The sequence below is a fragment of the Sarcophilus harrisii genome, chromosome 1 (assembly GCF_902635505.1).
Source record: "Sarcophilus harrisii chromosome 1, mSarHar1.11, whole genome shotgun sequence".
Taxonomy (NCBI): domain Eukaryota; kingdom Metazoa; phylum Chordata; class Mammalia; order Dasyuromorphia; family Dasyuridae; genus Sarcophilus; species Sarcophilus harrisii.
In genome coordinates this window covers 344,850,354-344,876,765 of record NC_045426.1, presented here as the reverse complement: position 1 = coordinate 344,876,765, position 26,412 = coordinate 344,850,354, and the positions used below count along the sequence as shown (strand labels likewise).

The following is a 26,412-nucleotide window of genomic DNA, read 5'->3' as shown; positions in this document are numbered from 1 at the left end:
TGTTATAACTAGCACATAGTAGGGAGTATAGTTCAGAAAAACAATCTTTGAGGTTTTGAGAAGAAAAATATAGTAGCCACAGTCCAAAGCAATCAGTGAGCATTTAAATTAACCAACAAATCATTACCAAACATTTATATGAAAAGCACAGATCTAAATATTATGAGATTAAATATAATCAAGTACTACATATAGTCTCTGTCCTTAAAGAAGTTAAAGAGAAAGGGAGAGAAATACAATTTCAAAAAAAGGTCAGATTTTCAGTTCCAGTTTTTCAGTAATAAAAAGAACCAACTATACCCAATGAAAGAACTATGGGAAAAGAGTCCCTCTGTTATTATTCGCTTGCATTTTTGTTTTCCTTCTAAGGTTATTTTTACCTTATTTCTAAATCTGATTTTTCTTGTGCAGCAAGAAAACTGTATAAATATATATGTTGTATTTAACATGTACTTTAATATATTTAACATGTATTGATCTACCTGCCATCTAGGGGAGGGGATGGAGGAAGGATGGAAAAAGTTGAAACAGAAGGTTTTACAAGGGTCAATGCTGAAAAATTACCTATGCATATGTCTTGTAAATAAAAAACTAAAAGAAAAAAAAAGTCAGATTTTGTTGTTCAGTCATTTTAGTTGTACCCCACCCATCCTTTCGGCAAAAATACCAAAGTTGTTTGTCATTTACTTCTCTAGCTCATTTTATAGATAAGGAAACTGGAACAAACCAGGTTCGGGTTAAGTGATTTAGCCAGGAACACACAGCTATCAAGTGAGAATAAATTTAACCTCAAGCAAAGGACTCTTGCTTACTCTAGGCCCAGCATCCTATCCACCACATTACCATTCATTTTTAGCATCAAACACTTATAAATTGACAAGTACTCATTAAGTACTAATTATGTCCCAGGAGGTGTGCTAAACTCTGAGAAACAAAGAAAAGTGAAGTTGTTCCTTTACAGGCAGGTATACAGGAAACAGATACAAGGTGATCAATTTGAGGAAAGGTGCTAGGAGCTATCAAGGGTTGTTTACATAGTAGGTGGTACTTCAGTTGTGTTTTGAAGAAGATTAAGATTTTAAGAGAAAGAGGTAAAGAGTAAGCTGACATGAATGATATTAGGTAACAGAGAAGAGACTTTTTTAAAAAGGAAGGCTTACCAATCAGAAAAATATCAGGTGTAAAAAAAAATTGGTGGTAACTGTCTTTTTTTCTTTGATAGGGTTGATTTCGAGGAGAAGAAACCTATGTCATCAAGATGACATATAGACAGAGAGATAGATAGATTCTTAAGTTTTCCAAAGCATTCCACCTATCCATCTCCTATGATCCTCCTAACAATCTGTGAATCTGGTAACAGATATACCATTATCCTCATTTTATAGATGACCTGCTCATGATCACATGGCCAAAAATCAGATGTAACAACTGAGGTCTCTTGCATATCACACTGCCCTCAAGTAAACACTGAGACTAGAATCACTTTTTACTGAGAAAGTTCCACCTTCTTGAATCTTGGCCCACCTTCATGAAACATAGATATTACTGCAATCTTTGCTGTGCTGTAGCTTTGCTACTGATGCTAAACTACATGATAAAAGATCCAAAGAGAAATTAGATATAAAATTGAGCAAGAGCAGGAATTCTAAAAGGAGTTACTTTCAAATAACCTCTTACAGTAATTTGCACAGGAGATAAATTAATATTTTGGTTCAATATTTTTATACGCCAAAAATAACAGTAGTCAAAACGTAACAAGATACGATCACTGTATTACTATAACACCTGTGTTTGAGTTAATCACATTTTCTGTTAAACTACTTTTTTGTGTGTGTTTTGTTTTAATTATAGCTTTTTATTTACAAGATATATGCATTGGTAATTTTTCAGCATTGACAGTTGCAAATCTTTTTGTTCCAACTTTTTCCCTCTTTCCCCTCACCCCTTCCCCCAGATGGCTGGTTGACCAATACATGTTAAATATGTTAAAGATAAGTAAATACAATATATGTATACATGTCCAAACATAAACTGCTATTTTGAAACTTCCTTTGATACCCTTCCACCACTAGGTCAACCATACTGAAACAAGATTCCCTTTTTCAGAGACATCTTCATCTACCATGAGGGTGAGCTTTCTGAAATAAGAACCTTTTCAGGTGCCTGAAGTTCACCTACTTTCTGGAATAGGACAGTTTAAAATAGAGTATTCTTCTAGGAAAAAAAGCATGACAAACGCTGAGAGATGCACAAGGGGGCAGACACAACTTAAACTACAAGGACATTATATAGTGACTCCAGGATCCAGACCCCTCCATATTGTGTATAAAATCTCTGTCCTCTGGGATCCAATAGCCATTATTCACAGTACAAGGCAGAAAAAGAGCTATTTTCCCTCAGATATGGAGAGTGTGGCAAAACACTATCCTCATAGAACTCACTTTAGGATGCCCTGGTTCTAATAATCACCCATCTAATCACCCATCTAATACTCCATTGTACCTTTAGGTGAAATTCCACAAGATCTCTTTCACACACAAATTCCAAACTTTAGATAGTGATCTCTGAACCGTCCCATCTCAATGCTTCCCTATACCCACTAGGGCCGGACTATGAGCGGTAGACATTGTCCTCTGTTGTAAATATGTTCCAAAAAGGTGACAAAAGTCAACACCTCCTAGCTTATCACATCCTATGGATAGGCATCCCTGACAGCCCGAGCAAGCTGACAGAACAGGCTGATGGACTTCAGTCTGATGTCAGAGCTGAATTTCAGCAGAGGGCATACAGCTGCTACAGAGGCTAAGTCAGTAGTCTAGAAGGTGCAGTCTCCAAGGATGACATGAAGGCCTCCTAGATCCTGAGTACCTGAGGAAGAGGAACTGAGCAAGAATCCAGACAGTAGCAAATTTCATAAGACTGAGACTTTTCAGAATACTTCTGAAATTATTGCCATACCTCAGAATCAGATATCTCTTACCACCAGTAACTTGTGCTGAATTAGTACCCACGGAAGTGATGGGCTAATCAAGGGTAAGAAACACTAAAATCTCCAAGTCCTGACAAGAGAAAAATTGTACTTCTATCCAAACTGCAGATTTGAAGGGATCTAGTCTCTCTCACCCTCTACCCCCAAAGCATCCCCCTTATGCCACCAGAAAAATGAAGAGTAACAGATGTATCATCCCTAAATCCCCTTCTATATTTTTCCGGAAGCCTGGGTTCTAAGTGCCATGTATTTCCTTTTTATTTTCTTATTTATTTGATTAATTAAAGCTTTTTAATTAAAATAAAACATATGCAGGGGTAATTTTTCAACCATGACCCTTGCAAAGCCTTCCAAATTCCCCCCTTCTTCCCCTAGATGGCAGGTAGTTCAATACATGTATACATATTTATATAGTCATTTTACTAGTGCCATGTATTTTCACAACAGCTTCCTCTCTAGCTGGTTTCCTTCCAAGGCAGGACAGAAGTAGCAGTTCTCACAGGAATGCTCAACAGATTTAGTAATTCAGTGAAGGAAAAAACCAGCTTTTTTTCCCCTTTTCTGTCAACAATGCTATAGCATGATAACATGCTGAAATAATACAAAATAGTTGGTTCCAAATTAGAGATGTTTCTATGGCTGAACCAGAAAACAACATGATAGATACACAAAGGAGAAAAAGAGAAGACCAACACTACTATACAATTACTTCTAAGAAAAGAAGGGCTGGGTTGATGACAGCCAATATGAGGATGTGTCTCAAATAATCGTAGAAAACTTAGCTAAACTTTCTATTATTTATAAAGTTGAGAAATGATTTTGCCATGGCCACCTCCACATGCAAACAGAAGGTCAAGAATCTTAAGGGAAATAATGAAAAGAAAAGAGGGCCCAGAAGTACTAGATATTACACTATTCCATAGAGCAGTACTCATTAAAATATGTTGGTATCAATTAAAAATGATTAATCAATGAAAGAGATTAGAAAACTGGAAAGAAGCTTGGTAGAAATCAAGTTTAAATTAATATCTCAACTAATCAAGATATGAAAGAGATCTATAAAATGACTTAGATATGAAGAGACATAATAACATTGTAATAAGCAAGGAAAAAATTGTCTTCTAAATTTATGCATAGGGAAGAAAATTCATGACAAAAGACAAAGAATCACAGAAACTTACATAAAATTAAAAAGTTTTACATAAATCCAATGTAGCTATGATTAAAAGGGAAATAGTTAATGAAAATCTTTGCAGGAAATATCTGATAAAAAGCCTTATTCCTAAGACATTATTCAGATTTATGTTCTTTTTGAAAAATAAATCATAATTAGAAAAATGAAAATTAAAGCAATGCTAAGAATCCACCTCAACCATTAGAATGGCAAAGTTATAGAAACTGACGAGTGTTGCATCTTTAAGATTGTGGGAAAACAGGCACATTAATGCATTACTATTGGAACTGTAAATAAAACAATTTAAAACTATGCACCAAATTTACTAAACTTTGCTGCTTTAATACAACGACTAAAACTATCCCCCAAAGGGATAAAAAAAAAAAAAAAAAAGGACTTGTACATATATAGCAACCCTTTATGTGGTAGCAGAGAACTGGAAATTGATGGGGGCCGGAGGGAAGAGAAGGGGGCCATCAAATGAGGAACAGCTGTTATTGTTCATCCTTTGTTTTCAGTCTTTCTTAATCTTAGTGTACTTTTGCTCTGAGATTATCTCCAACCCATGGGGGTACATGGAGTGAATGAGCGAGTGTGTGTGTATGTGTGTATATATACGCATACACACAAGTGTGCACACACTCGCAAGCACAATGACAACAGGGACTGGATTTTTTTTGCTAAAACTTTGCCATTTATTATTAAGAATTTAATGTATGGTGGTATAATAAATTTACACAGCATTTTATTGGAGTGATATAGTGGAGGAAGCATTGGCTCCAGGGACCTTCCTTTTTACTCCAATACAGTTTGCAAGCCAGTGACTCTGACCTCTTGACTGTTCCATTAACAAGACACTCTTGGCTGTGATCACTCCATGTCTGGAACACTGTCCTTCCCTTCAACTCTACCTACTTACTAACCCACCCTGGCTTGAGTCCCAACAAAAATTCCATCATTTACTGGAAGCTCTCTTGTAGTGAGGACTTCCCTCCTTTAATTATTTGCTTTCCCTATATATAGCTTGAAATATTGGGTTTTGCATGCTGTCTCCTCAATTTAGATCCCTTCTGAATCATTAATTAACTAAATTACTTGAAATGTTTTAAAAGGTCCTTGCAAGACAGTTCTTGCTTGTGCTGTCCGTGCTCAGAAATATGATGGAGATCATTAGACAATTACCTATTATACACTTCTCCTAAGCAAAGCATTGTTATAAACAGTATGAAGTCTACAAAAACAAAATGGCTCCTGTCCTAAAGGACTTTAAGCTCTGGCTAAGCAGACTAGACATAAAAGTGAATCTGAAAAACAAATCTCTAGCAGCATATGATTATATAGTAGCATGCTACAGAAAATAGAGGAATTGAGAGAAAGAGAAGTATGTGAGTAAGATTTTTAAAGGAAGGATGCATATAAAAATGAGTTTACAGCTGAAGATGGGGAAAATAGAGAAATCTGACTTATGGCACTTAATAAGGAAAGAGACTATTAAAAGAAAAAGGAGAAAGACAAAGTCAGTAGTATATGCAAGAATGAGAAAGGAAATAGCCTGAAAAGAATGAGCATTTTGGATACAAGAAAATGTTAAAATTGTATAGATGCAGGGATCAATTGTTTAAGAGGTTCTGACTGTAAAATTAAGGAATTTGGAGACAGCACAATTCAGTGGAAAAAGTACTGGATTTAGAATCAAGTTGAATGCTGGATCTGCTGTTTATACTTTGAGTTGGATTTTCTCATTTGTAAAATGGGGGGACAGGGACAGGGTTTGGTGTTGCTGGGCTAGATGGCCTCTAAGATTTTTAACTCACACCATGATCATGTGATTTAATTCAATAAATAATAAGTATTTCACTGAAGAGTAGCACACAAAGAAAGGATATGATAAAAGGATTACTGTGGATACATCAACTTGTTAGCATTCTGTGGAAAGGACAAGGGAAGAGACAACAGGAATGCAAAGTTAACCTACTTACAGCAAACCCATATGAGACAGGATATGAGCTTCAACTAACATTTAGTTCTTTATTATATTCAAAATAGTTCCATATAGTTTACTTGAAGATCCCCATGAGCTAGTGTTTTTAGTCATTCTTTATAAATAAGGAAACTGATTAGCATGGCGTTTTGAAAATGAAAAGTAAGGGGAGCCTGGGGTGAAAAAAATGGAAAAGGAAAATGAAGAAAAGTAAAAAAAAAAAAACAAAAAAACAGTAGGAAACAAAAGAGACTTATTTTCATAAAGAAAGGATGGAGTGTGAGGAAAAAGTAACAAAAAATATCAAATATGGTATAAAGATTGAAGACAAGAAGTAATAATAGCACTGAATTTGGCTAGGAAGGATTGTTAAATTACAAGCAGTTAAAGGAGGAGAAAAAGGTACAAATATAAATCAATAATTTGAAATTTATTTTTAAAAGGAAAGAGAAACAGGTTTAAATGAAGGCTTTTTCTAAGATAAAAGAGTTGTTGAGCAAGTGTGCAGTCAACAGAGAAGGGAAACTAAAGATATTAGATTAAGAGAAACTGAATTTGAGGATAAAGAATTGGAAGGCAAAAGTGTAAAAACATTATATTGCTCACTAAATAGTTACTGAGTGCCTACTACACATGAGGATTTTCCTGAGTAGGAGGATAAATTTCTTCTTCTGAACTTAAAGGGAATAATGAGAGGATGAATGCAGAATTTCACGGAAAGAACAAGTGAAACAGATAGTGAAGCCTGCACTTGAGCTTCTTAGTGAATTGTGAGGTGAGTACATTAGCTGAGAGTAATAAAGGAGAAGCCCAAATTAATGTGAACAATGAACCCAGGAATGAGAAATAAGTAACTTATCCAACAATCAGCAGAATCATGAACAAATAAGTATTGGATATATTGTTAACCAGTTATTTAGCTGATTTACATTTATTAATATTCATGGAATTATTAAATTTGTTAAATGATGTTAAACTAATACCTGTCCATCTGCTTATGTATATACAGCCATAATATCTTTTAGCCAATTAATTAGGATTAACTTAAGGTAGAAATTATGAAGTCAAATAACAAATCTGTTAGTTCCAGATGCAAATTTATCTATTACTAGAAACTACTAACAGAGATAATTATCATCTCTAGCTAATAACTGTAAGTTTATTTATTCATTTGACAAGGCATTGCGTCTTTGTCGGGAAAGAAGGATGGGGAGGGGAAGAGGGAAAAGAGAAGGAAAACAAAAAGGGAAAAAGGAAAGAAAAGGGAGAAGGGAGTAAAGGAAAAGAAGAAAAGGGAAAAATAAATGTCAGTACTTTATATAGAAAAAAAAACTCAATCAACATTCATATTGGATGTTTGTGGCTATCAGAATATTAAATCTGATGACTAATCATACAATTGTGAAACTAGTCTATAAAATACAATTTTCTTTCTTCCAATAAATGTTAAATATATTAAAATATATGTTAAATCTAATATATGTGTACAAATTTATACAGTTATCACAGTATCTTGCTGCACAAGAAAAATTGGATCTAGAAAGAAAGAAAAAAACCTGAGAAGGAAAACAAAAATGCAAGCAAACAATAACAGAAAAAGTGAAAATGCTATGTTGTGGTCCACACTCATTACCCATAAAATACAATTTTCTTCTGCATCTTTCACATCAGCTCATAGTTTTTAAATCCAAGAGAAAAACTGGAGATTAAAATAATTTTTTTTATAACAGTATGAGATATATTGCCAAAGGGATGAAAATATATATGTACAATGACTCAACACTGAAATTACAGTTAGGACTGTGTACAGTAAAAACAATGTAAGGAAGCTTTGGATCAAGTCTTATGATATGCTCAGATACTCCTAAGTAATATTAACTGCCTTTCATACTTTCATTAAGAGTGAATTTTTAAGGAGGGCGAGGAAGGGGAAAACAACACATGATTTTCTTTAACAAATATTTTAAGATCTATTTTGAAATCAATATTTAACTGTTTTCACTGGGTAAAGAGAATAAAAAAGTACATAGAATAAATATAATAGTATTATGTCAATCTGTGAAACTCTTCCAAAAGAATCAGCATACTCAATCCTATCAACAGGGTTCATTAATAATGGAAAATACAATACTGACTTACCCAACTTGAATAAGTTCATTCAATTTTGTGGCATTCTTATCATCCATACCTTCAAATGAAAAAGAAAATACTCAAATAAGAATATGATGCAAATAAATCACCAAGTTAAAGTTCTAATCATCATTGTTCTAAGGATCAAATCTATGTTCCTTAGCCTGGCATTTAAAACACTCCATTATCCAACTCTATTCTTTTAATCTCATTTCTGACTTACTTTACTATCAACATTTTTTATCACCAAACTATTTTATCCACAATCATCACAATAAGACAGGACTACAAACCATTGTTCCTCTATTTACACAATTCCATTTACCTGAAATACCCTCCCTTCTCTCTAGCCATTCAAACTTACCTCTTCTTCAAGATTCTCCTCAAATTCCCATATTCCCTGTGAAGATTTTCTTGCTTTCTTTCTACACCATAATTTTTCCTCTCCTCAACATCTCCTATTTCACTTGTCTGTACCATTTCCCTGACAATTAATTATTCAATTTATACATTTTTATGTCTCCCCATGGAGCCAGAATAATACCTTGCACACCTGTACATCATAAATACTCCATAAAAAGTTTAATGACATAACTTGCCATAATGCATAACTCATCTTAATGACATAATCTAAAGTGAAATAGGAAGAAGTTGTTTCAAATGCATAATTCATCTTAATGACATAATCTAAAGTGAAATAGGAAGAAAGAAGTTGTTTCAATATAACAATTTGACAATAAAGGGGACAAAGTTAACTATAAAACCAAGGGAACATAGGTTGGGTAGGTCTTTGGTCTGCATGTGTGCAAGGACATTAACTTAACTCTTCTTATAAGAACTTAAGCTCAGTTATGAAATGAGTGAAAAGAAAGTCCATCACAAAGTTCCCTGCTTACAGAAGTTGCTGTGAAAGTAACAACAGTTTTTAACATAAATCACAAGCTCAGAAAACCAAAACAAAGCAAATCACTATTTTCTTGGATCTTTACTATATATTGTCAAGATAACAAAATAATACAAAACTATACAATTCTTCTAATCTCAGATATTATATAAAAGAAAATAAAAACTGTAAATCTATTTTGGTCAGATTATATACTACACACTTAAACAATTATTATAACTAACTCTAGATTGCTTATAGATACATAATAAATAGTGAATGAATTAATCTATTCACAGTGGTACTAAAAAATCAATCCCTGAGGAATTTATCAAATTATCAGGATTCCAAGGATAGGGAAATGAGATGATTGCCAAGTCATAAATTACTTCAATTCTATAGAAAGTCACAATATTCTTCACTTAAAAAGTCCACTTGAATAAAAGCTGAAAGGAAAATAGCAGTTCTTGTTTATATAGTACTCTTTCCAAAACTGCATATCTTATTTCATTTGATTTTTAAAAAACTCTAATGAGTCAGTGTTACAAACATTACCCTCTTGACTACTTGCCAAGTCTTGTTGCTTCTCTTTTTCACAACATCTCTCAAAATTGTCCCCTTCTGTCCATTCACAAAACCATGACCCTTGCTCACACCTTACCTAGACTCTTATTCTAGTCCTCCTCTATCTTCCATATAGCTACCAAAAAGACTTTTCTCACGTCTGACTTTGTCACTCTCATGTTCTTATAGTTGCCAATGTCTTTCTATCAACTCTAAGACAGTATAAACTTTTAAGACTGGAAATGGGGTGCTTTATGATCTGACTCCAACCTGCCCTTTCCAAACTTAGTTCAATATGATTCCCTTTCAAAAACTCTACTGACATCTCAACGAGAGGAGTTGTTTGCTGAATTTAACATTCCAGTTTCATGAGTTTATGCTATGACACCTCTGAGATGAAAGGAGACATGACTCTTACACCCAGGTCATCTCGGTCCTTCATCTTACTTCAAGACTCACTTCAAGTGCTCAAGTCTTGGTGAAGACTTCCACAAAACTTGTAAGGATATAATGTAATCATTTAAGTTTGCACATAAAATGATAAAGACTTTTAAATAACAAGCATAGGAAATTAGAAGTCTGAATAATACAATAAATAGAGGTCTTTTTTAAAGGAAAGAATGGAAAGCCAGTTCAAAATTATTACGTTTTCTATGCAATGATCATGCTAAACACTAGTGATAAAAAGTCAAAATGTCAGCATGGTTCCCAGGTTAATTAAATCTCTCACTTAACTTTGCTATTAAAATGAATAAGAACCTAAGGACCTCTTGAAAAAAAGGAAGACTTGCAATTTAAAAAAATTTTATAATAATACACTCAAGCAATTTCATTTTATGAACTTATACCTCTCAACCTCTAAGAGTAAAGATGAAATAAACTGATGGAACAATTATTTCATAACAATACCATCTATAAGGAAAATGCTATCGATGTTCAAAGAAAAAACTGATGGAGACTGAGAGCAAAGTTACTATTTTCACACTATTTGCTGTGTTTTGATTTTTGTGGGTTTTCCATTCTTCTTCTTCTTCTTCTTTTATTTTTGGTTTCTTCTTCCACAACATGAATTATGTGGAAATATATTTAACATGGGTTGCACATGTATAACTTATATCTGATTGCTTGCTGTCTTGGGCAGGAGGCAGGGGAGGGAGAGAGAAAAATTAGGAATTAAAAAAAAACTTAGGATATTGAAAACTATCATTACATATAATTGAAAAAAATATTTATATATATACAATTTACATTAAAAACACCACCTGTAAAAATAACTATTCAGAACCAAAAATATCTATATATGCAATGATTACAAAATGTACATGGAAACAATCATAAAATAGTAATAAAACTGAATGTTACGAAATTACAAAGACTAAACTTAGACCCAAAGAAGAGATATGAGAAAGTACCTTGACCTCAATTATTTGTGGAAGTTGGGTACTATGGGTGTGGAACATTGCAAAAAATGCCAGACTTTTTTGATATGTTGATTAGTTTTACTAAACCATATTTTCCCTTAAAAAATTCTTTATTATGGTTCTCTGAGAAAGGGAAAGGAGCAGGCTACATTAGGAAAAACACTTGATGTGTAAAAAAAAAAAAAAAAAAAAAAATTATTTTCTTAATTGAAGTTCAAACACATGCACACACATAGCAACTTAAATATAGTCATTATGGAAATAGCTACAAAAGGCAATAAGCATGTCATTAAAGCAGGAATTACAGTGAACTATGACCACACAGCCAGAAACTATCAGACATGTTTCCAACTCTGCCTGAATAAAGATAGCACAATGCCTGAAACACAGTAAGAATTTAATAAACATTTGTGGATTGATCAGAAATCCTCAATTAGATCTGCCTCTTGATAAAAGTGCACACTTCCTAGCTCCTCAGGTTGTCTCTAGTATACCCCTTGAATATATTAACTAATTACTTACTAAGTGCAGCCTATGAGCCACCTAATTTGACAAGCATTGTAGAAGACAAAAAGAAATAAAGGGTATGGGTCCTTCATTGCCTAACAGAGAAGACACACAAATTTAAATGATTTACAAGTAATATTGAAAACAGCAAACATAAGAGATGACAGAAATTAATACATGATTAATAAGAATAAGTAAAAATAATGACTCAAAAATAGTTTGAGTCATGAAGAATGATTTAGAGCAGAGGTGGCACACTTGAGGATGCAAAAATCCCAAGTGAGGTCAAACCAGACTGAAATGTGACAAGGAAATATTTAACATAATAAATTAAGTGTCAAAGGTGGTTTCATAGGAGAATACAGAATTAAGTCAGACTTCTATAGATGAGAAGTATTTAACTAAATGGAAAAAAGGGGTGAATGTGTGTAAGCAAAAGCACAGACAAATGTTTAAGTGACAATGAAGTTTCCAATCTGGATAGAGCAAAAGTTTTTTTCCATGGCTAGTAAGGAGATAAAGCTGAAAAAATAGGTTACACCCATACTATGTAAAATTTCAAATGTCTAAGGCATTTAAACTTTATCTTCTTATTGGAATTCAGAAAAGGATTTGCGACAAGCAAGAGAGACATTAATAAAGTTAATATTTTGGGAAGATTCATCTGGCAATTGTGTGTATGATGGATTGGAAAGCAGAGATCAACTAATTTAGAGACTATTACAAAAATGCAAGCATGAGACTGAAATGATGGAGTTAGGTTACTGTGGTAGCAGTGAGAATGGAAAGGAAGAATTAGATGAAATCAATGCAAAAGAAGAATTAATCAGACTTGCTTGCTGACTGGATATGAAGGGTGAAAGAAGGGAAAGAATCAAAGCTAATTTGTAGCTTTCAAGACTGGAATAACATTGGTCTCATAAAGCAAAAAAAGGAAGAATAGCATAAAGGCTTTGAGGGGAACCAGTAAAAAAGCATTTATTTAATACTTATTAATGCCAGGAATACAAAAACAAAACAAAAATCGCTACAAACTATTCCAAGATTTTAAAGAGCTCACATATAATGGGGAGATAACAAACAAACATACAAGATAAAGGTAGCATTTATGGGGGATCAAAAAGAGACTCCTTTAAAAATCAGGATTTGAACTGAGTTCCTACCTTTAATTTTTTTTTAAATTTGTTTTCATAATTTACAATCTGCTTTCTCATACAACCACTCCAACCCCCAGTGTCAATTAAGAAGCCAAGAAAAATAAAATTTATTATAGATATGCATAGTCAATCAAAGCAAACTTCCATGTTGGCCATGCTTCAAAGATAGATAAATAAAGGTATTTCTTATTCTACAATCTTGAGTCTATCACTTCTGCATCAGGAGGTTTCCTCTTGTTTGCCCTTTATTTCTCTGGAATGCCCTGTTGGGTATTATGCTGAACAACATAATAATGATCAATAGCTGAACATAATAGTATTCCAACACATTTATATATACCATAACTTGTTCATTCATGCCCCAATTTATGGGCACTCCCTCAGATTATCATTCTTTGGCACCTCAAACAGTTAGAAATATTTTTGTACATCCTTAGGAGTTTGCTCTGTTTAGGTTAATCCATCTCTTAATCTACTGTCTACTTCTCCTTTCCTTTTTTTTTTCTTTTCCTCATCTACCTGTAAGTGAAATTAACTCTACTCGGCTCTGTCTTCCTTCTTTTGATCAATTCAGAAGAGAGTGAGGTTCAAATGTCAGCTGCTCTGTTCCCACCTTATTTGTACAGATGCCTATAGTATAACTGATTATGTGAGGTAATTTCCCCTAAACTTTCATTCCCCTCATTCCATTCTTTTTCTAAAGATTGAAATATAACAGAAACAAATTCCCAAGCCTTGTCTAATTGGACTTCCTCTATGGACTCTAAATTGTGATTATGGTGTTTCTGAGAATTTTCATTTGAGGGTTTCTTGAAGATTTTTTCCATTTCCACTTTTTATCTTCTGGTTCTAAAAGATCTGGACAATTTTCTTTTAAGACTTCCTGAAATATGATTATCTAGACTCTTGCTTTGGGCAGGGTATTTAGAGGGCCCAACGATTCTAAATTTTTTCCTGTGATGTTTTCCAGATCAGATATTTTTGGCTATGAGATTTTCTACATTTTCTTCCATTTTTTCAGCCTTCTGACTTTTAATATTAGTTGTTACCTCATGAAGTCACTGGCTTCTTTATGGTCTGTTCAAATTTTTAGAGTTTATTGCTCAGACAATAGAGTTCATGTCAAAGTGTTAGTTAATTCCCCTTCAAATTCTTTCTTCTATGGCTAGTACCCATTTTCCATTTTTTCCTCAAGCACTCTCATTCCATTTAGAAAAACATTTTAAAAACTTTTTATTTTTTTCACGAATTCTAGCCAATTTTGAGCCCAGGATATGATTTTTCTCTGCCACTGATGGAATGTTTTAGAATGATTCCCCTGTTCTGTTTTTGTGTCTTGAGCATCTCTGCTACCATAGTAACTCATAGGACCCTTTTTTTGTTTATCCATTTTTCTAACGTCATTCTTGGCTTTTGACTTGATCCTTGGGGCAGACTCTGCCACACTTATGAAGGGAAGGACTGGGCTGGTCCTTTTTCTGAGGAGAGGTTTAACGTTGTTACTCCAGCATTATAGGAACATGTTGGGGACTTTTGGTGCTCCCAAAGTGTTGGGGAGCAAGACAAAGTTAGCTTGCTAACACCCTAGTTTGAACTCTCTGCAGTATCCTGAGGCACCCTGCTGAGTTTGGGTGTCTGAACCAAACTACTGCTGTGGCTTGCTTCTGAACTTCCTCCTTTCTCCATACATAGTCCAAAGCCTCTCTGCCAAGGGCCACCACTCTCTTCTGCAAGTCTTCTCATTTTGCCAAGGAGCTGGGTAGTAAGAGACAAAAACCACTGTTTGGCATGTGTCCTACTTGGTCTGAGTCTAGGAGTAACCTGATATAAGGAGGGAGTCCCCCTCTTGCCCTGGTGCACAGCAAGCATTTCTTTCAGTGCTGCTCTTGGCCCTACCTGTCTTCAGTATTCACAGACCTCACCCATTGATCTCCACATCCTGAACTTGGCTAAACAAATGGCCCTGTGACTTTTCTTCTGGATTTTCCCACTAGGATTTGGTCTGGCACATTTCTTAGGTCTGTCTGGAGAAGTTTTTGGACATGAGTCTGCTGCACTGGTCTTACTCCAGCATCTTGACTTTGTGTCTCGGGCTGAGTTTTAAAGAAAACCAGGGAAATTTAAGAGAAGGAAATGAGAAAGGAAAGAATTCCAAGCATGAGGGACATCCAGTGTAAGAGCACAGAGATAAGAAATAGAGGGTTGTAGCTAAGGAGAGGATTATCCTTCCAGTTCTGCTTTATCAACTTTTTCAACAAGAATTTCATCAAATTATTTCCAGATTTCTCTGTACTTATTCTTACGTTACATTCATTACTGTTTCTCGATGACTCCCCAATTATAAGAATTTAGATTACTTTAAGTTTTTAAACTATATATAAAAATCTTTAACAAAAGGTTTTAATTTTTGTTTGATAACATTTGAACAATCAAGACTTAAGTTTTAGATATACTGAGATGACAGGAAGCATTCATTTATGGATAATTTCATAGTATAAAACAATTTTCATGTAATTTAAAAGTTTTCTCTTATAGGATAAGGGCAGAAGTAGTGAGAGGATTGCTCTAACTTAGAGGACTTCAAGAATTTCAAGTACAACAAATTAAAATTCTTCCCAACAATATATGTACCATAAACACCTTGCTTCTATTTTGCAGTTCTACAGATGTATATGTTGTATCCTCAAATTAAAGGGATTGCTTCTCTATTTGTATTCCTAGACCTTAGCACAGTGCCTGCATAAAGTAAGCATTTGATAAATGCTTTTCCATTCTGCTCTATTCCTCATTTAACTCAATACCACTAAAAGCCAGACTTCACCCTTCTCCTAGTCTATCTAGATTAGAATGTGCTCTTAATTTAAGCTAGCTTCTGTTCAGACATCACTACTATACATTTGGTTTTATGATTAGCCCTGCTACAGACTTTCGCTTTTGCTTCATAAATGCTTTCTGTCTGGAACTTCAGTCACCAACTTGTTTGTTTTTCCCATCCTTGCCCCAAGAATCATAATGGAACTTCCTAGTTAATTATCCTTATTCAAACTCTTTATGGACCACAACCACTCTGCTCTTTTGCACTGCAATATGAAGGTAGTAGAAAGGGAAGTCCAATGAGAATTGTCAACAGAAATCAAAAAATTTACAGAATAACTTATTTTCCCAAGACTCTTCAAAATGCTGGTAAAACTTATTCCTATCATTTGAATTTGAAAAGCTTTCTAAGTCCCTTTAGAATGAATTATTAAATGAGATAACATATATAAAGCATTTTGCAAACCTGAAAGCAGTATCTCAAAAATACAGCCTTCTAGCCACTCTTGAATAATAACTTGGAGCCTATTGGGATGGAACCAGAAAGTAGTAAAAATAACTCTGGGAGGAAAAGTGAAAATACAAATCCACATTCCCCTATTCCTTCAGAAAGAAAAATGAGGAAAAGAGAATTGGCTTTTATTCTCTTTTTTTTATTATTTTCAATTTTAGAAATATATTTTCCTTAAAGGTGATGCTATGTCTTGGTAAAAATCAGAGATACTTCCAATCCACAGTTATCAATATGAACAAATTAAACAATTCTCTAAAATTCATATAATCTTCTTCAATTTAGTCTGGACCTGTGATTTTATTAGCATAAGTACTTTCAGTAAAGAATCTCAATTCAAAAATGCAGCCTTGCAATTGTTTTGCATTTTATAACCTAAGAGAACTGCCTGGTATGCTAACCCTTATGATCATAAAGGCAGGATGAATGAGAGGTAGAATGTGAATGACAAGTGGTTCCTGACCTCAATGCTATTTATTTCTCATCCATAATGCTATGCTGCCTTTCTACAAATTCTAATTATTGCAAATTTTTGAAAATTCAAATTTTAAAAATCCCCACTTGCTAGGTTACAATACTCTGTACATTATTTTGGAGTATAAGGAAAGGTTCTTCAACTTGTTTGTGTATTTTAGCATCTCTAGTGAAGCCTAAGAATTCCTTCTTAGAATCATGATTTTAAATGCACAAAACAAAATATACAAGATTGCTAAGGAAACTAATCACAATGAAGTAGATCTCAAAATATAGATTCTAGATTAAGAATCCTGGATATAAGACATTCTGCAAGACTAGTTGAAGACAAGAAACATGAGCTATTATTATAAGTAACAAATAAATAAATGTAATAATAAAATAATTAAAGAAGCTAGAAGAACAAATTTAAAACTCAATTAAAAATACCAAATCTGAAATTCCGAAAATAGGAGATTAATAAATTTGAAAGCAAGAAAAATATTGAACTAATAAGCAAAACTAAGGGTTGGTTTTATGAAAAAACCAACAAAGCAGGTAAACCTTTAGTTAATTTGATAAGAAAAAGGAAAGGAAAATCAAATTGCCTGTATCAAAAAAGAAAAGGGTAAACTTGCCACCAATGAAGAAATTAAAGCAATAATTAGGAGCTATTCTGCTCAACTGTATGCCAATAAATCTGACAATATAAGTGAAATGGATGGATACTTATAAAAATAGATTACACAAATTAATAGAGGAAATAAATTACATAAATAGTTCCATCTTAAAAAAAAGAAATTGAACAAACTATTAATGAAAACCCTAAGAAAAAAACCTCTAAAGCCAGATGGATTTACAAGTTAATTCTACCAAACATTTAAAAAAGAATTTATTCCAACACTAAGCAAAGTATTTGGAAAAATAGGGGAAGAAAATGTCCTATCAAATTCCTTCTATGACACAGATATGGTACAGATACCTAGACTGAGCAGGGTACACAGTAGAAAAAAATTATAGGCCAATTTCCCTAATGAATATTGATGCAAAAATCTTAAATAATTAAATTATTAAAAAATAATTACCAGAATAGTATAGTATGACCAAGTAGGATTTATATCACGAATGCAGGGATGGTTTAATAGTAGGAAAACTATTAGCATAACTGACTACATTAACAACCAAACTAACAAATCATATGCTTATATCAATACAAAGAATAAGCATTTGACAAAATATAACACCTATTCCTATTAAAAACACTAGAGAACACAGAAATAAATGGAGTTTTCCTAAAAATGCAGCATCTATCTAAAACCACTTTAACAACTTTAGCAAAGTTGCAGGATACAAAATAAATCCACAAAAATCAACAGCTTTTCTATGTATTACCAACAAAACCCAGTAGCAAGAGATAGAAAGAGAAATTTCATTTAAAGTAACTAGTAAATATAAAATATTTGGGAGTCTGCCTGCCAACACAAAGCCAGGAAGTATATGAACACAACTACAAATACTTTAAACGTAAATAAAGTTTGAGCTAAACAATTGGAAAAATATCAAGTGCTCATAAGTAGGTTAGCAATAAAAATATGAATTCTACCTAAATTAATCTACTTATTCAGTGCCAAGCCAATCAAACTGACAATAAATTACTTTATAGAGCTAGAAAAGATAATAACAAAATTCTTATGGAAGAACAAAAGGCTAAGAATTTCAAGGGAATTAATGAAAAAAAAATGCAAATGAAGGTGGTCTATCTATAACATTCCTAAAATTATATCATAAAGCAGTGGTCATAAAAACCATTTGGTGCAAAGATAAAGAGTAGTAGTAGATCAGTGAAATAGGTTAGGTTCACAAGACACAACAGTCAATGACTATAGTGTTTGATAAACACAACAACTAAATTGCTGGTAAAGTTGGAAAAATAATATGACAGAAACTAGACAATGAACAACACCTAACATCCTATACCAAGATAAGGTTGAGTGGTTCTTTCCAACAATGAAATGATTCAGGCCAATATCAAAAGACTTGTGATGGAAAGAGCTATTTGCACCCAGACAGAGGACTGTGGAAACTGAATGTGAATAGCAGCACACAGTATTTTCACCTTTGTTCTTGTTGTTTGTTTAGTTAATTTTTCTTTCTCATTTTTTTCCTTTTTTGATCTGATTTTTCTTGAACAGCATGATAAATGTGGAAATAGGTATAGAAGAATTGCATGTGTTTAACCTATATATAATTGTTTGCTCCCTAGGGGACTGGGAAGGGAGGGAGAAAAATTTGGAACACAGGGTTTTGCAAGAGTAAATGTTGAAAACTATCTTTGCATGTATTTTGAAAACAAAAAAGTATTATTTTTTAAATTAGGTCAAAATGGATTAATGATTTAGATATAGTGATACTATAAGCAAATTAGGAGAAGGGACTCTACCTCTCAAATCTGTGGAGAAGGAAAGAATTTATGGCCCAAGAACTAGAGAATAATATGAAATGCAAAATGGGTAATTTTAATTATATCAAATTAAAAAGTTTTGCGCAAACAAACCAATGCAGCCAAGATTAGAAGGTAAGCAGAAAACTGAGAAAAAAATGTTTACATCCAAGGGCACTGCTAAAGGCTTCAATTCTAAAATATAAAGAGAATCGAGATAAATGTATAAGATTACAAGTCATTCTCCAATTGATAAATGATCAAAGGATCTGAACAGACAATTTTCAGAAGAAATTAAAGCCATTCCTACTCATAATAAAAAATCCTCCAACTTAATTAAAGAAATGCAAATTAAGACAATTGGCTAAGATGACAGGAAAAAATAATGATAAATAGAGGAGAAGATGTGGAAAAACTGGGACACTGAGACATAATAATGGGAATTGTGAACTTATCCAACCATTTTGGAGAGCAATGTGGTACTATGCTCAAAGAGATCTTAAAGGAGGGAAAGGGACCCACATGTGCAAGAATGTTTGTAGCAGCCCTTTTTGTAATGGCAAGAAACTGGAAACTGAGTGAATGTCCTTCAGTTGGAGGATGGCTGAATAAATTATGGTATAAGAATGTGACGGAATATTATTCTTCTATAAGAAATAATCAGCAGGATAATTTCAGAAAGGCCTAGAGAGTCTTATATGAACTGATGCTAAGTGAAATGAACAGAACCAAGAAATCATTGAACACAGAAACAAAAATTTTATATGATACTCAATTCTGATGAACATGGCTCTTTTCAACACTGAGATGACTCAGACTAATTCCAATGATTTTGTGATGAAGAGAGCCATCTATGCCCAAAGAGAGGATTATGAGAACTGAGTGTGGATCACAACATCGTATTTTCACCTTTTTTGTTATTTGATTGTTTTTTCTTTTTTCTCATTGTTTTTCCTTTTTGATGTGACTGTTCTTGTGTAGCATGATATTTGAGGAAATGTTTAACCTGTATTGGATTACTTGCTATCTAGGGAAAGGAAATGGAGAAAAGGGAAGGAGGAAAATTTGGAACACAAGGTTTTACAAGGATGAATAATGAAAAATATCTTTGGAAGTATTTTGAAAATAATAAATTATTATTAAGAAAAAAAGGAGAGGCCGAGCCAAAATGGTAAAGACAGGAACTTGCCCAACCTTTCCCTCAAACTGCTCCAAATTCCTTTACATAATGTCTCTAAACACATTTTAGAGTATCAGGTACTCTGATACCCGAAAGGGTATCCCAAAAAGGTAGAGTAGAACATTTGGAAGTGGAAGGCAATTTAGAAGCTCAGTAGAAAAGATCTCTGGGACCAGAATGGGAATCCCAGAGCAAGACCCACTGGCACAGTCCCAGACCACTGAATCAGCAGCAGTGCTGGAGGCTTCTGGACCTCTCAGACTGGGGACACCAACAAGGCCTCGGAAAGTCATGGAGAGGGTCTGTGGCAACGGAGTGGGATTCTAGTATGTAGTCCCAGAGCAGCTCTATCCATCACACTAGATCTTATACCTCTGGGGGGGAGGACCCCCCAACAGCTACAGTGAAGAAGCATGCTTGTGATCAGGTTCCTAGAAGGAGCTCTGAAAACAGTTGCACAAAAACCCCGAAGCCTGGGATGTTGTATCCTATACCCTAGAAAGAAAGCCCAACTTTAACAGTTGAAAGTCAAGTAATAGGTTAAGAAAATAAGAATACAAAAAAAGTTTCTCATCACTGAAAGTTATTATGGTAACAAAGAGAATCAAAACACACACTCAGAAGATGATAAACTCACAACTCCTACATCCAAAGCCTCCAAGAAAAATAAGAATTGGGCTCAGGCCACGGAAAAGAAATGCAAAAATCTAATGAAAAAATTGCCTTATGAAGCAAAATTGGTCAATAGGAAAAGGAGGTACAAAGGCTCACTGAAAAAAATTCCTTAAAAAAAAAAAAAAAAAAAAAAAAAAAAAAAAAAAAAAAAAAAAAAAAAAAAAAAAGAATCAAGCAAATGAGAAATCAAAAGATAATAAAAACTTTTTAAAAAAGTGAAATATCTCATTGGAAAACCAATTGACCTGGAAAATAGACCCCAGGAGAGATAAAAATTTTTGGTCTACATGAAAGTAATGATCAAAAAAGGTCTGGACATCATCTTTCAAGAAATTATCATGGAAAACTGTCCTGATATTCTAGAATCAGAGGGTAAAATAGAAATTGAAAGAATCCATTGATCACATCCTAAAAGAGATTCAAAATAAAAACAACCAGGAATATTATAGTCAAATTCCAGAACTTGTTCTGTAAGCATCCAAAAAGAAACAATTCAAGTATAGTGTAGCCACAGTCAGAAGATTTAGCATATAAGATTTAGCAGCTTCTACATTAAAGGACTGGAGAACTTGGAATAAGATATTCCAGAGAACATGGAGCTAGGATTACTACCAAAAATCACCTACTCAGCAAAACTGATTATAATCCTTCATAGGAAAAGGTGTTCATTCAACGAAACAGGATTTTCAAATATTCATGATGAAAAGACCAGAACTGAATGGAAAAATCTGATTTTTAAATACAGAACTCTGGAAAAGCATAAGGAATTAATTAGAAAAGTGCTATCATGAGGGACTTAATATAAAGTGAGGCTTTATCTTTTATTTATCTATTAAGATAAATAAGGTTTATTTGATTATATTCCCTCCAAGAGAATACCTGCAACTCATTAGAATATTTTCATTATTATGGCATTTAAAAGAAATATATATAATAAACACAGGGCACAGTATAAGCTGAATATGAAGGGATAATATCTTTTTAAAAAAATGATGAAATTAAGGGGTCAGAGAGAAATGTACTGGGAGAAAGGGAAAGAGAGAAGTGCAATGATGCAAATTATCTGCCATTTAAAAATAAAGCAAAAAACTTTTACAATAAAGGAGAAGAGGGGATGGAGAGGGTGAGTGAGTGAACCTTATTCTCAACATAATTGGCTGAAATAGGAAATAACATATATTCAATAGGGATATAGAAATCTATCTTACCATGCAGGAAAAGAGGAGGGGAATGGGATGGGGATGAGAAATAAAATTAGCAATAATAATTATAAAAAAATTTCAAAACAAATTTCTCCGACGGAATATTATTGTTCTCTGGAAAATGAAGAACAGTATGCTCTCAGGAGGGGAAACAAACAAACAAAAAAACCCAAAACACTACATGTAAGGTCCTCCAGGAACAAAGTGAAATTTACTGTATACAAAGTAAAAGCAATGTTCTGGGATGACCAGCTATAAATGACTTTCTTATTCTCAGTAGTATAATCATCCACAACTACTCTAAAGAATTTATGATGAAAAATCCTATTCATACCTGGAGAAGGAACTGATCAAGTCTGCATATAGATTGAAGCATTCTCTATTATTCTATCTCTTCTCTTTATTTTTAATTTTTCTTGAGCATCTTTATTTTCATTAGTGTGGAAGATCTATGTTTTTCTTCACAGCTTGACTTTTATGGAAATGTTAAGAAAAACTTCACATATAGTTTCTCAGTTGTAGGTAGGGATGATGAAGAAAACCTAGAACTCAAAAATCTTAAAATCAAATGTAAAAAAAATGTTTTGAATCTAACTGGGGAAAAAATATTAAATAAGTTTAAAAACCAGAAAAAATATGACTTAACACTTACATAAGGTCACATTATTTTTAAAATATCATATAATTTCATGTTATATATAATATACTCACAGCCCCCAATTTTCTTCCTCAACTCTCCATAGCAAATTAATCCATAAAGTTCCTGGGATGATTTTTTCAATCCTCGAGAAAACACTGAAAAACAAAAATAGAATAAAACTTTGCTAAGATGAAATAGAAAATTGTTAAAAAGTTCAGGTAAGGGGGAAGGTTAGCAAGAAAAATTTCAAGAGACAGCAAATGGTTAACTAGCATGTATGTCACTACAGATGTTGAAGAAAAAGTCCATTCTTGAGTATGTATCTTCAGAAGGCATACTTAAAATTAATCTCAGTTATCATGAAGTTTTTCTTTTCATTCCCTATTTAGAATTCCATATTAAAAACAAAACAAAACAAACAAAAAAAACCCTGATCTCATTAGGAAGCATTTAAGTAATACTGTCTGAATTGCAGCCAACAGCCATAAAAACTTAGGCCTCTATTTTACTTGTTTTCTTACCAAATGTAACATGAACCTCTTAGTAATCCAGCTACAGTCAAGGCAGGAAGATGAAAAAAACAACCAGGACAATCCTTTATTTTGTGACACTACACACCAAGGAAGATAAATGTGTTACACTGCCTTCCTTAACTCTTTAATACACTTACATTAACTATTTTCTTTCCATTTTCTCCAAAGGAATCATTCAATCTTGCATTGTACTGTTATATCTGAGGACACTGAAGGAAGAGTAGCAAAGAAATGAAAGACAGGTGAATACTGGGAAAACATGAGACAACAGACTAGGAAACATATTGGGAATATCTGAAAGCTTCCATTAGAAAAAAGTAAGGGAAATAATATGAAAGTTAAAAAACACTGAAAAATTTGAAGTGGGCCAACTTAAAAAAAAAAGAAGAAAATCCTTCTTTTTCAAGACATACTTCTTCCAATTCAGAATTCTGTGCCTTTCCCCCAATCAACACTCAGATAAACTGAAGTGCTATTGTTCCGGACACAAGAAAGGGTATGCCAGAGATTGACAGAACCGTTAAAAAAGTCACCATAATCAGTTTCCTGTCACCAAGTCTGGGAACAACAATATTAATATACCAGATCATGATGTCAACACACTAACACTAGATCATTTCATAGTTAATGTAAAATCTGTAGTTTGTCACCATAACAGAAAACTAAATAGCAACTGATGGTAGCAATTATGCTACCCCTACTTTACTGTGTCACATACTGGAGTGCTCAAGGATATCTTGCTGAAGATTTAATGTTAAGGTGAAGGTGTACATGGGAATGAAATCTACCTCCCTGGATGGATGGAAAGAGGTTTGTGACAGAAGAAGAAAGCAATAGTTTAGGAAACAAAGGCAAGTTTGAAGGGAGAGGACTTACCTAGTCTTTACAGTATCAGGAAGGATTATCCAACAGTTAGTCCCTGCCTAAAAGTCTCTCCCACAGCCATACTGATTTCTCATATAATCTCAGAACTTTGGGCCCCCTCCAGGAAATGATCATTATAGTCTCAGAAACAAATCTTTGGATCTGTCTGAAAATAAAACTAAATCCTTGGAATGACCACAGACTCAAAGAGACCTTTGAGGAGGTTACAGAATAATAGTAACTCATGGTTCAACTAGGATATCAAGAGTGTCTCTGGATCAAAAAGTCCTAGACCATGAGGCACATCAACTCATTGAAATGAAATAAAAAACACTAGTAGTTATTATTGCTATAAAAATATGTACATACATTTTCCATTTTCCTTTTCTTTTGTCCTCTTTTTACTTTGATTCTTAAGTGCCCTCAAAATGACTTGGTAAGAATCAGGTTCTTTAACCAAGTTCTAATCTACTACTTCACTATACTTTGTAAAATAATAGTATTCTTAATCTTCTAGTATTCTTTTGTTTAAGATTTTATTAAAAAGACTTCATACTCTAAATTGTTGATGTCCTTAGATGTCCTTTTTTGGACTAAATTTCTACATGAAATTCTTGAAATGCCTGTCATTTCTTCCATCCATAGTCCATTATTTTAAACGGAGTATAACTATTATTTTAATTGTTTAACACACCTTTTTTCTTAATATGCTTTCTTCTAGATTTGTACCAATTTTATTCTTTGCTCTAAAAGTTGATTTAATGGTGCTTATTATACAAGTTGGTTCAGAAATAATTGCTACACCAGCAAATTAGTCATTTTTCTGTCTGTTAATAAAGAATCAATTTCCCTTTTTGTGGTAATATTTGGAGGGTGCCATACCCAACACTTTCTGATTCTTAAAAGTGTCTGTGGTACATAAGCATGAGGCTACCATGAACTCTAAAAATCACTGACCTCTTTCATTCCTTGTTACTAAGCCCTATTTCCTCATATTAGTACTCACCTAGTACTAACTTTGTTACTGAAGTCACTAAATATAAAAATATATGTGGTGCTTAACTTACAGGTGCTACAACTTCATTCTTTTCAACAAACATTGGTGCATAAACTGCTACTATTTTCATGGTGGTTTTCTTTCAAAGATTTATCATAGCAACAAAAGATGAGAGATGATCAAACATTTCAACACGTATTTCCTGTCACTTGGTATACTGATAAAAGCAACTCCTTTATTCGCCCCTCCAAAGAAAAATCATGAGCCACACATTTCTGGGTATTTCCAATTTCTGTCTTTTTTCCTGGACAGATTTATAACAAGAATGTCAAGAATGACACAATTCAGATCTTCCATCATTGCATGTCACTGAATTGTCAACAATAAGTTAAAAGTCTAATAACTATTACTTTCTAAGCACCCTTAACTTCTTTTCATTATATTCTGCCACTATCAATGGAAAAGAGGGATATATATGGCCACAGAATATTTTTAAATTTTTCATGTTTTGAGTGTTGCCAACACTAAAGAGTTCACCAAAAACTAAGCAGTCTGTTAGTGACAAGCCTCTCTATATTTGGTTTACTGGTCCTCATAAAGCAAACACCTTTTGGTGGGATCATGCTCAAAACCTTGTTAGCACAAAGTCTACTGTCATGGCCATAGACAACCCAGGGTTATGTCCACACCATAATAAAGCACTGGAGTGGAACTTTGGTATATATATTAGGCTTATCAAAAAAGGGAAGGAAAAAGGAAAAAAAAAAACAAAGGCAATCAAAATGCCCAAGAAATTATTACACATAGAGATGATACAGTGCATATGTATGTGAATATATGTGTGTATATATTCACATATATATATATAAAACACAAGTATACATAAAACATATGCAATATATTTGAAAACCCCAACATTCTTTCCCTTTAACAAGTTCAGTGACCTATGGAAGGAAAAGTATTCAGCAAAGTGTCTTGTCAATCATTGTTAAACATTAAACACATGGTGCTATTTGGCTCAATGAGCTTAGTTGGGTCCCATCCACAGATTATTTTTTTGGACAAAAATTAAACAAACTAGTAAACATATAAAAAGTGAAATAATCAAATGTTTTAATAAAATTAATAGCATTTTTTAAAAATTTGTAAAAATAATAAGTATTGATTAATAATGATCAATAACCATAAATATGTTATGGTTATTTTAAAGCTATTACTAGGAGGTGAATTATTAACAAAAAAACTGAAATCATAAAAGATAAAACAGGTAATTTCAATTACATGAAACTTAAAAATA

At 33.3% G+C, this 26,412-nt stretch overlaps 1 protein-coding gene across 2 annotated transcripts in view; it reads right to left on the bottom strand.

Annotated features, from left to right (window-relative positions):
• The window catches only part of CRAMP1 (cramped chromatin regulator homolog 1), a 94,989-nt gene that overhangs the window by 31,920 nt on the left and 36,657 nt on the right, over nucleotides 1–26,412 (bottom strand). For both annotated transcript variants that reach the window (XM_003761997.4, XM_031945787.1), the window contains exons 5-6: nucleotides 22,793–22,876; nucleotides 8,284–8,332 (exon numbers count right to left, since the gene is read on the bottom strand). In XM_003761997.4, coding sequence (XP_003762045.1) covers nucleotides 8,284–8,332; nucleotides 22,793–22,876 — 133 coding nt within the window. The remainder of the gene's footprint in view (nucleotides 1–8,283; nucleotides 8,333–22,792; nucleotides 22,877–26,412) is intronic.